The following is a 12,126-nucleotide window of genomic DNA, read 5'->3' as shown; positions in this document are numbered from 1 at the left end:
AAAGTCAAAGAAGCTAAATAGAGTTGAGACAAAAAAAATGGAAAAAGGATAATTGATACAACCTAATTCAATGGAAAGTTTATATACAGTAATCGTTGCAAAACGTGAAATCCAAAAAGATATAGCAAGAAAATTTCCCTACAAATTTCCTTATAAAATAGAAATGTTTAATAATCGGAAAAAAGTGTAGGGTTGATAAGTCAAACATAATGTTTAGAGTACTCTATACTAATAATCATGATAAAAAAATTTCTTTATCTCGTGTTTACTATTGTGGTTGCACTTGATCATTGTATTGTGGTTGCACTTGATCATTGTCGTACGACTGATTTTGTTCAAACATTTGAAAAATATTTTGTGCAACGACGGCTGGCAAAGACAAAAGATATTGGATAATTGAACCAATAAAATTTTGTAAGGTGTCAAATCTGGTTTGAAATTGGAAATTCATTTGTCGAATTTGTTTTTCAATATTTGCTAGTTGCATTTGAAGTTCAATAAAAACTCTTTTACATTTAATGCTCACTTGAAGATACTCGAGCTTGTTGTATGTAATTGTCAATACAATTATTATGAGAATCAACATGTCCAATCCCATATACACGTCCCTTGTACTTTCCACCTGTTAGCCTCTAACCAACATCTATTCCTTAGTCTTTCCTCTTTAACAGGGTTTAGGGGACTACATTGTGAGACATCAACCGATGTAGTCTTAGATATTGCTTGAGAAAATTTGGTTTGAAATTCTTCCTGTTGAAATAATAAATGTTTACATTAATATAATAAATACTGTGTAAAATATTATAGAGTTGGCAAAAACTAACATATGTCCGCCTAGATCTCTCATCTACAAAATCCCTTGTTTTCTGACGAATATGTGTTTGTTGAAAGATTTCATCAACATAGACTGGACGACCAAGCTCCTGTGACTAGAAATAAAGAAATTTATAAAGTAAACAATTGTTATTAAGTTTATAAATGAATTTAAAATATATAAAGATGCCAAAATAAATCTTCCGGTGTACAAACTCCCACCCTTTTCAGATCCACGGTTTTTCTTAGCTATATCACAATTTTTTCGATACATAGGCATGTTCCACTTCTCCAACAAATCATTCCAAACTATATCTCCCATCCAATTAGGCTTTTTACCTTCTTTTCGAGATTTTTTAAACACTTCTGAGAGTCTATGAGATGCTTTAGAATGAAAAATTTTTAGAACTTTATCCTCATCCTCGACCTTCCATGACACCTTTTTCTGTGATTACAATGAATAGGTTCACATTGGTAAAATAAGTGAAATAACTACAATTCAAAATTACAAGAAAAGTATAATAAAATGTTGCAACATGTTAGACGCACATGAAGTCTGGTTTGTACAATTTTCACGTAATGGGAAATATTTAGGTTCAACATCAAAGAATCCAACTGCAATAATTTGGGAATGCATCAAAACAGCAATGCTCATAAACCAAAACAACAACTTCATTTTTAATCATTCAAATAACAATTATTGGCAATGCACATACAAGTACAGCACTTGATTCATGACTAATGCACATAATAAGTTGAACATAACTTAAGTAAAAGCATAAAACAGATTCTGAAAATTTAATAACCACAAAACAGTTCCAGCAGCTAAAACTACTAACAACGCTCTTGTAAATCTGCACCTGCATCACAATCAAATTTAAGTAAAATCCTAAAATAGATTGCACACAACACATTTAATAACCAGACTATGCTTCATGAAATGTGGACAGCAAAGAACTGTTTTCCAGCGGATTGTTCAAGCATTTGGTACTACCAATGATCAAACCGAAGATGAGCCAAACTTATAACTCAATCAATTCTGGAACTGCACCACTATGCTAAAATGAAAGATTTGGCAACGCCAAGCAACCTGTGCAACAACTATATGTTTTGAGAAGACAAGATGCTCCTCCAAAAGTCCAACACTTGCAACACTTAAAACTTAGTTTATGTTTCCTGATACTGCAATACCAATTTCCAAAGAAAAAAGAAATAAAACACTGCACCAGCTAAGTTGAAACCAGCGTCCAGTAACTTATGGAAAACAAAGGTCACTTTCAAAACCAAATCCTACGCGTAACAGCTCAAATGAAGCTCTTAAAATAGTTTTCACACTCAAACACATAAAATAGACCAAAATTGCATAATTAGACTGGACAGCAAGGGTCATCCAGTAGCTTGCTTAGCACCTAACAACACCACCAAAACAGCCCTCATCCAACCAGAAATGTGCCACATCCACAACCCAATTTATTTTCCTTATTTCCAACGTGCACTATAATTCCGACAGCTCCAAACAGTGTTGATATGTGCTCGCGGTACTCACAAAAACCTGCAGCAAAATAAACCAAAAATTGGTCCTGCACCATATATTTTAAAACACAAACAACTCGGCAGTACCAAGCTGCAATGACCACGTTAGATTGGCCTCCAAACACTGAAAAAGTCCAAATAAAATGCATTGGCTTTCCAAGTTCTATTTGAGACAAATGGCTGCACCAAAACTGCCAAAACTGCATCCACACCTGCAAGCCAAACTGGTTCAAGCGTTCAACTTCCTTCCATAAACCAAGTTGTTGCACCAAGCTCAAAACCTGCCAACTCCAGCACTTAAAATTGGTTCAGCAGCAACTGGCTATTGGCAACCAGGTCTTTCTCCAACATCCAGTATTTGCAACACTTTATAGCTTAAAATGCACCTGATGCTGCACCACAAACCAAAGAAAAGAAATAAAATCATGCACCATACTACAATATAATCCAGCGTCAATTATCTCCCGAAGCAGCTGGACAAGCCAAAACCAATTGCTTCCAACACTAGCTCAAACCATGTGATCAATGCACCAGATTGTTTGCTCCAAAGACCACTTCAGATCACGTTCCAGCTCTCACAGTCAACCAGAAACAAAACCTGCAGCAAGTTTAGCAGAAACCAGAACCTACTTCATTCCAACGTTGATTCCAGTGCACTTCTGTCCAGCTCTCATTCCAGCATAAAAATACTACTTCACAATCTTATTTATGAACCAAATGCACCAAAAACCATGTGATTGCTGCACCTATCCATTTTATTCAGCATTAACTCATTCCAGAATAAAATCAGTGGACTGACCAGCAAAGTACTTTCGTTATAGACTCAATTTCCTTCATCAAGCAGCAAGCATAACACCCCATAAACTGCCCTAAAGCATCCACAGAACCAAGAGACTTTCTCCTTACACTAAAATAAACCATTGCACCAGTTTTCTTAAAAAAACGGAAGTTTAACATTATAAGAACCATACAATATAATGTGCTAACCCATAACAATGATCACAAAATTATAGTACTAAAAGGAAAATTCCAATAAAACACCACTGCTGCACATTAAAATTGCCAAAGCTCATATCATGCTCTAAACATCCATAAAAGAAAACATTGCACCAACCATTAATTCCAGGCCTAAACACATAATGTGATTGGATACTTTTCAGTTCCCTGAATGACCTAACATCATGTTCACTGATTGCAGTCATATGTGGAGCAAAAAGATCTCGGGTACAATACCAGAAAAACTTTTCAACTCTAGTATGATTCTGGAACACGTCTAATCTTCATTACCTCTTGAACAATTTCGAATTTTACAACTATATAATGGTATGGAGAGTTAAGTCACTCATGTCTCAACAAAGTGAATAAAATTATATTTTTTCTTAAGATGACTTAGAGTTTATTTAATTTACAATTTTATATAATTAATTTAGGATCATGGATGAGACAATCATTGAAATTAATTTCAGGCACCATTATATATTCCAATGTGTCATGAAATATAGTCTATGGTTATAAACCAACTGCACTCTTAATCACCCGTTGTACTCTTTTTGCCAGGCTTTTTTACCACAATCAACTACAGGGCAGTGTTCCTACTTCCATTAGTTCTGTGGGAACATTGGAAGTTCTGTAAGTATATTTTAGACAGTTTCCAATGGCTACGTTCACACGACTATGCTATCTCTGACTTTCTCTTTGGCTTCTTTTATTTATATTTAATATTTTCTTTGGACCACAAGCCCTTAGAATGGATTACCAGGGGAAGTGCCGACAAACTTAAACAGACTCAGAAAACTTAAACCAGAAGAAATAAGGGGTACCTTAAAACACTGGAAGAAAAGACCTTTCTCTCTCTTGGGGATAGCTCCCCATGTTAGCCATGGCTGATCAAATTTTTGCTTAATGGTGGCTGTGATGGCCTTTGATGCAGTTTTTGATGGATAAAACCTAAAGCAAAGTATAATTTAAACATTAGAATACAATAAATTGATCTAGCAACATTAAATTGATCAAATACAATAATTTATTATATATTCTTACCCTCCTCCAATGGGTCGAATCGTAGGACGATGGTTAAAATCCTCTTCCACATCAAGTTCATTAACGGTTGAACTTGAATGTGTGCCTGGGATATGTATAGGAGGTGATGGTGTAGCATTTGTGGTGGGAGTTAATTGATTAGAAGCAACACAGGAAGAGGATGATGTGCATCGATCAACATCATGCATCATGTCTTGCATCAACATAAATTGGTCATTTCGTTCACCATCCGTCTCCACACCCATTGAAGTTACATCATTATCTAAATCACCTTCAGGCATTCGTTCACCATGATCAATCCAAATCAAATAATTAGGCTTGAAACCATGTTTGTAGAGGTGAACCTTCACAACTCTTTTCTCCAAAATCTTTGTACAGTCACACTTAATGCATGGACATCGAACTCCCCCGTCTTTGTGATAACGGTCTTGTTTACAAGCTTTTGTTATAAACTCTTCAACTCCAAATACAAAAGACACCTTCAAAGCACCTCGTCCTCTATGATTCCTATCATACATCCATGCACGATTTGATGGAAATTGATCCATGTTCTGTACATATACCAATTATCGAAAAATTAGGTAATAGTTAATACATGGCTCTATATTAGGATAGTTGCCCTATGCAAAGCATATCATAAAGAAACCTAAAATAATTTAAGTCCTCTGCTCTCTATCTTACTCTATTTTTCTACCATACAATCATCCTCTACAGTCTTTTTTTAAGCTTCAAAAAAGTTGAAAATTTCCAAGCAACTACATTGTTTTAAACCTCTTATTTTGAGCTTTAACTTTAAAGTACTTGAACATTTGAAAATAATTAACATTGATTTTCTAAAAAGAGCCAAATATTTGCGTTAATATAAAATAAAATGGACAACAATGCATATTACATATTTCAATTTTATGTGTGTGTGTGAACCAAACAGCATACAGCACACAGCCAACAATCACAATAAATTGTAACATTCTATTTATGATTAAGGAACATCTAACACTCAATGTGAGTGTTCAGAATCACCTAGCAAAAGACCTTTCAAAAGCATATATGAAGTGAGAAAATACTTCAAGCCAATCACGTTTAGTTTCAATAGCAATGGCAGAAGTGAAGCTCAGTTTGAAATCTCTCCTGAAGGATATCTAATAATATCTTGGAGTCCCTCCTAGTTAATTCCTTCTAGGTTAACTTTTTTAAACAAATAAACACATTTCATGTATGAATGCTAATAAATGTGTTCCGGCAGAATATGGGAAATGTTTGCTTGGGCATTTTAAACGGATCTGAAGTAGGGATGGGCAATCTGAACCTAATAGGAGGTAGGAATGTTGTCATTATTTCTTTGTCTATTGATGCTGGTTCTGGATGATGAATATTTTCACTTGTAGTTTACCGTTCATAGTCTCTTAGAAGTTAGCAAAACTCATAGCATGTTTGATTTTACTTTTCATGAGATTTTCACATTTACCAACTAGTTAGGCCAGTAAGGCCTAAGCACATGTCCAAACCAGATCAAATAGTCACCTTCATAATCTTTAACTAACTTCTGCTGTGATGAACCCGCTTAACTCGCATAGTTGAACTTCGATACCAAACTAGCTTATTAGTCAGACACAAATGGTACTTACACGATTGGGCCTTACAAAACCTAACGTCACACATTCCAACTAGACTAAGGATCCCAACGATAAAAATGAAATTTTCAAAGAGAAAGATAAGAAGGTAATGAAAATCATTCTCAGTGCAAAACAACGAGCCCTCTGGTTATCAATAACTATGCCTTCAGACCAGAACCAGAGACCTAGAAATATATTTCGGTTTGTCCCATTTCAACGGTCAATTTAATGAATATCGGATACTATGCCAGCTAGGAAGCACTACAATAAGTAAGACAAAGAGATATGTGTACAACCCTTGGTCAAATAAAAAACAACTCAAACAACGTAACATACCTTAATACCACTGTTCCGGTCGGGAGTTCGTCCAAGCTTCCCTGCACAATTTCCCACTCTGTACCGTCCGGTCCTCCGTTACTTCGACTCAGATGTCCGTATTCCTCCTTGTCTTGCCGTCCGGGTACCTGCTAATAGTACTCCGACGCTCAAGTCAGTGTTCCAGTCCACTCTAATAAAGGTAGAGATAGAAAGAGAAAGAGAAATAAATGAGCATTGAAATGTACCCTACCTCTTACCTTTGACTCCTATTTATAGTTTTCCTCATGGGCCAATGATTAGTGGGAGCTTAATCACGGCCCAATCACAGGCCCGCTAAGGTTAATCCTTATTTTATCTTAATCTCGAATTCTTAACATCCTAACTTGGCTCTCTGGCCGGCTGTCAAGACCGGCTACGATCCCTGTCGGTTGCATACATGTCAGGTGGCTTTTGCTTCGCTCGTTTTGCCTAGCGTTCTGACTGGCGCCGGTCGTCATAACCGGGTCTCCAACTATTTCGTCGAGGGGTCTGACGGTCGTCCCCTTCTACCCAGGCCGTCCGACCTTCCCTTACGGTACAACCACTATGAATCTTCCCAAAACGCAACACCCTCACCTCAATAACAATGCACCAACGTCTTGCACACATAACACGCGAACCACAACGCAGACCATTTTGTGCCAAACGGAACATACAAGAGAGGATTAGGGCTTTCGGATTTTAGGAATTTCGGGATCTATGAATAAACCAACAAGATTACTTACCAGATCAATGAAACGAACTCCACAAGAAGGAAGAGTGAGTGAGCGCGAGAAGAAGGAACTTCTTCTTCTCTGTCACTCAGCGTGAGAGACGACATTACGGAGTGAACAACGAAGCTTGGGGAGTCACCTGAGAGTGAACGACTGCGAGAGTGAGCTTGGTGAAGTGAAGGACTGCGACAGCGCGAGAGTTTGAGGGAGCTTACTGAAAATTTCCACGAAAACAATGAGTGAGAAAGTTTTAGAGATTGAGCGGGAGAGACGAGGTCAGTGAAAAAAATGTTTTAATTTTTAATAATTATTTGTTTTTAAGTCAGTAAAATTATTAAATAAATTTTGTTTCATTTACTTTATTTACAAATTTTACCGGTAAATTTTTTACTCATTACTTATAAAAAATAAATTCGTATACAGTAGTTTATTTATTTATGGATTTAAATTCGTATCCAATTATTTATAGGTAAATTATATTTGCATATGTAATTATTTATAGATAAAATATATTTTTTGGTAGTGATGTTCTTTTTAATTTATGTATTTTTTTATTTTATTGTGTAAAGTAAATGTTATAATAGAAAAAATATAAATAAATAGATTAAATATAAACATGTATGGTGTTTTCTATATTGATATTGTATTTTTTTTCTCATATATGTAAGAGAATAATATTAAATAGATAAAAATATTCTAATAATATCATGATATATTATTCTCGATATAAATGTCACACTAATGAATATAATTATAAAGATAATATGTCACAAATATCATTAAAACAAATAATTGATACATAAATGAAAATAATAAATTAAAAAACAGATATTATCTCAATTAACTTTATTTTACTTTACCGTCATTATACAAATTACACTATCTAAATTATTTTTAATCTATTGGTAATTTGAACTTTTTCCATATATTGATAAAGATACGTAAATAAAATATGGAGGTGTCAAAAGAAATTGCTCCAAGTGTCTTGTTCGACTTTAGCTGGACTTGAGGAAAAAAGTTTGTAGAACTTAAAATTATTAAATAAAAAAATATATTTTGAATCAAATAATTCTTTTTACATTTATTTGATATTTTCTTTCTTATTTTTTACTCTTTTTTTTTCAAAAAACTATAAAAAATTATTTTTTTATAACCATTTTTCCCTTTTAAATGTGTAATATGTCATCTTATCCTACTGATACTCAAACATTAAAACTCACGAACCCTCCCAAAAAATAATAAAACTCTTGAAGTGTAACAATTGAAACGTTCATTCTATGATTGATTTTGAGCGTGAGTCTATTAAACCAGTCTAAATACACTCTATTTTCATTGGTAGGTTTTCGTGTGATTGTTTTTGCATGCACCTATGGCCAATCGTTCTGTATAATAAGTATTATGTTTTTAAGTCATCTGCAAGCTTTCTCAATTCAATGGGTAGGAATTAAAAAGAATATTCATATAAATTTTTCTCAATAAAATTATTATTTATCTAACAGTAATTGGCCATAAACAAAATTATTCCTAAATGTTTGTAAAAGTTTGATCACACAAAAATGACAGAAAATATTATTTCCATCACCAAGACAATTTTATTCTCGCTAAGAATAATACATTGGTGAGTGTTGAAGAAAGAAGAGATAGTGAATAGGGAAAGAGTGATGCATGCATGCATATGTATCTGCTCATAGTTTAGAAGTTGCAAGCTTGATGAGATCCTTGCGAAGAATTTTGCCAGATGGATTTTTAGGTATGGAAGATATAAACGCGACTTTTCGAATCCGCTTGTAGGGAGCCACCTGTAATTAATGTGTAATAACAGAATCTTGAGAATTTAATATATACTATGTTAAAAGATTCAAATATATCATTATAATAACTGTAAAACAAGACAGCACTGGGTGTTTGTCGAAACTACGACCAACCTGTTCTGCAACAAAATTCATAACTTGGCTTTCCGACAGGCTACTTCCATCCTTCCTCACCACGTATGCCATCGGAAACTGCCCAGCCTCCTTATCTGGATACCTGTTCATCATCAAACTACATCCATTCATCTACTGCTCTTACAATTTATATATTTGTTGCAGATGGATGAAATTCAAAGACTTACGGGATAACAGCAGCATCTAAAATAGCATCATGAGTCAGTAACAAGGCCTCAAGTTCTGCTGGAGGTACCTGAAACAAACATCAACAACACCATCTCAACTCATCTCCCTTTTTTCTTCATAATAATCGTTGCTTTATCTACCATTTATGATTTAGTTTAATTACCTGATATCCCTTGTATTTTATAAGCTCCTTTAATCGATCCACTATAAATATAAATCCATCACTGTCAATGTAGCAAACATCCCCTGTTCTTAACCATCCTTTTGAATCAAGGGTTGATGTCGTCGCCTCTTCGTTACTGAAATAACCTGCCATCCCGATCTTTTCAATGTTAATATTATACACCAAATCATCACAATTTCATCTACTTACTATAGACAAAAGTAAAAAGGTTTATTTATCTATCCATCAACCTAAACCAATCATAATACCATATATTTAAAAAATATAATGATTCGCATTATATTTAAAAGTAGGGACAACATGTGAAATAGGTCGTTTGATGCCTATTTTTGCAGTCAAATAATGTGTATAGTATCTGTAATGAGAGTCCGTGTCCGTATTCCTTTTTCAAGGACAACGCACTATTAATTATAAAAACTGTTATATATAAAAGAATTTCCCCGGAGAAAAGACATCAGAGAGTGACGTAACAACTCCACTTGGATGAGTATGGACAAGACTTCAAAAGAAAAAGTAGAAGGAAAAGAAAAGTTGAATAATTAATGATTCCCTCACCTTTCATGATGGTGGGGCCCCTCAGCCAGAGCTCACCGGTGCGGTTAACCGGAAGCGACTGGCCGGAGTCAGGGTCGACAATCATGGCTTGGGTGCCCGGCGACAAGAGGCCCGCGGTGCCGTATCTGCGACTCTCCTCCAAGGAGTCCGTGGAGGCCCCGACACCGGTGGATTCCGTCAAACCATAACCCTGAAGTATGGTGACGTTGGGGTACTTGTCGACAAACCCCTCTATGACTTCTTTACTCAAGGGAGCACCGCCGGATAGAACCCAATGCAAGGACTTGATATCGTATTTTTTCTTGATGGCGTCCGCGTTGTTGAGCATGGCAACCAGAATGGGTGGAACCAGGGGGAGGTAGGTGGCGCTGAATCTCTGGATGGCAGAGAGCATGTCGTGCATCTCGAACTTGGAGAGGACGACGATGGTGGAGCCGGAGGCCAGGAGGCCGGTGGCGAAGGCGACGAGACCGTATATGTGAAACATGGGGACCGTGCAGATGTAGGTTTCGGTGTCACCAACGTGGAAGCGACCGAGGACGATTTGGACCATGGCTATGAGGTTCCGGTGGGACGAAAGCACGCCCTTGCTCGGTCCCGTAGTGCCAGAGGAGTAGAGCAGGGTGGCCGTGTCGTCCAGCTCCACGCGCTCCCTCACGCGCTGAGCACTGGGTTCCTTCTGGGCCATGTCGTGGAGCGTGGCTACAATTTTGGCGTTGGGAATGGGTGGATGAGTGGTGGCGTCCATGAGAACGATTGGTAGAGAGGGTGCTGCCTGGGTGAGTTTGGGGAGCAAGAGAGAGGTGGTGAAGGCGAGGAGGGGCTTGGAATCGGCGATCTGCTTGGCGATTTCCCGCGTGGTGTTGAGGGGGTTGGTGGTGGTGATGACGGCGCCCAGGGACATGACGGCGAGGCACACAACCGGGAAGTCGATGGAGTTGGGAGAGAGGAGAAGAACCACGTTGCCCTTTCGGATCCCCATGTCCCAGAGGGAAGCGGCGACGCCCTCCACCGATCGCCATAGCTGGGTGTAGCTGAGGTGGTGGCCTGTGGCGGCGTCGATGAAGGCGGTGGTTCCACGGTGTGCTCGGGAGGAGATGAAGGTGGTGACGTCGAGGGCGTTGTTTGGAGGGAGTGGGAGTGGCTTCCTCTTGCTGTAGAAGACTGAGTTGGAAGGACAAAAGCCACTCCTTTGGTCTATTTGCTGCTCTTCCATCATCTCTTTTCCTTCTTCTTCTTCTTCAAAAATCAAATTTTTACTTCTTATATTTCCATCTCTTCAACCTTATACTCCAATATATATAGACCAGCAACACCATGCTTCTCCTTCATTTCTTTGTCTCCTTCTTTCCGTCCAAACAAACAAACATGTATTATATTACAGTATGACTCGTCTTATTTTGACTACACACGTTTTGCATATGATCTCAATGTCCTAATTTTTAATCACGATTTTTAGGGTCTTAATGTCCCTTGGGCCCTATAAATAAGGACGACACCACAAATCTATGTATAATTTTCCTTTCCGTCAAAATATGTTAATTTAGGTTAAAGGGAGGCTTCAATATATATGTCTAATGAAATATAAGATTATGGTTTTAAAATTTGAACCTCGATTAAATGTGAATCTTTTTAGCCTCATTTAATCTTTATTAAATATGTTTAATTAAAAAAAATAAAGTCCATAAAAAACTGAAAAATTTATAAATCTGTGTGGAATTTGACTATAATGTGCAACTAGTCTCTTATTACCATCATCATCTTCTTGGTCACAGAACACGTTCCTACCTTGTCTATTATATTCTCAGTTTCACGTTGTGTTGTGTCTCTCTTCACTTCTTATACCTATTCCATGCTGCTTTGAAAGTTTGTTCCGTTTTTGTTCTTTTTTATATAAAATATAAACAGTTTTTTTTATATATACACGTGGATATATATGTATTTAATCCACATAACCAAATAAAACTAGATTTTATTGTAATTTATTTAAGCAACCGAAGATTCTTCCAGATAAGGCCAATTAAGAAAATGGATAATGTGATCAAAATAAAAACTTGAAGGAGAAACGTGCTAATATGTTTATAGCTGCAGACTATTTGTTTTCTTCTCCCAAAGGTTAAGACTTGTAAATTTTAAATTTTGTGAACGATTAATTCATTTACTATATTTTTATATATCTAACGTTTTATAAAAAACTCTATCTA

The 12,126-nt window shown here is 36.5% G+C and overlaps 2 protein-coding genes across 4 annotated transcripts; both read right to left on the bottom strand.

Annotated features, from left to right (window-relative positions):
* Window positions 1–2,095: 2,095 nt before the first annotated feature.
* Window positions 2,096–7,315, bottom strand: LOC106763790. Of its 3 annotated transcripts, XM_022781736.1 has the most exons (5): window positions 7,082–7,315; window positions 6,336–6,954; window positions 4,387–4,937; window positions 4,167–4,293; window positions 2,096–2,944 (listed from the first exon to the last, which is right to left on the bottom strand). In XM_022781736.1, exons 3-5 carry the CDS (start codon window positions 4,932–4,934, stop codon window positions 2,903–2,905), a joined length of 717 nt encoding a protein of 238 aa, XP_022637457.1. In that variant the 5' UTR covers window positions 4,935–4,937; window positions 6,336–6,954; window positions 7,082–7,315; the 3' UTR covers window positions 2,096–2,902. The 3 variants fall into 3 exon arrangements, with proteins under 3 accessions (XP_022637457.1, XP_022637455.1, XP_022637456.1); XM_022781734.1 differs by lacking the exon at window positions 2,096–2,944 and having other exon boundaries at window positions 3,766–4,293; XM_022781735.1 differs by lacking the exon at window positions 2,096–2,944 and having other exon boundaries at window positions 3,766–4,293; window positions 6,336–7,315.
* A 1,311-nt stretch (window positions 7,316–8,626) lies between these two features.
* On the bottom strand, window positions 8,627–11,294 carry LOC106764766 (4-coumarate--CoA ligase-like 5). The gene is made up of 5 exons (XM_014649145.2): window positions 9,923–11,294; window positions 9,347–9,492; window positions 9,183–9,250; window positions 8,995–9,097; window positions 8,627–8,868 (listed from the first exon to the last, which is right to left on the bottom strand). Exons 1-5 carry the CDS (start codon window positions 11,139–11,141, stop codon window positions 8,755–8,757), a joined length of 1,650 nt encoding a protein of 549 aa, XP_014504631.1. The 5' UTR covers window positions 11,142–11,294; the 3' UTR covers window positions 8,627–8,754.
* Window positions 11,295–12,126: the final 832 nt, after the last annotated feature.

The sequence above is a fragment of the Vigna radiata genome, chromosome 6, assembly GCF_000741045.1.
Source record: "Vigna radiata var. radiata cultivar VC1973A chromosome 6, Vradiata_ver6, whole genome shotgun sequence".
NCBI lineage: Eukaryota > Viridiplantae > Streptophyta > Magnoliopsida > Fabales > Fabaceae > Vigna > Vigna radiata.
This window is presented reverse-complemented; position numbering and strand designations above follow the sequence as displayed.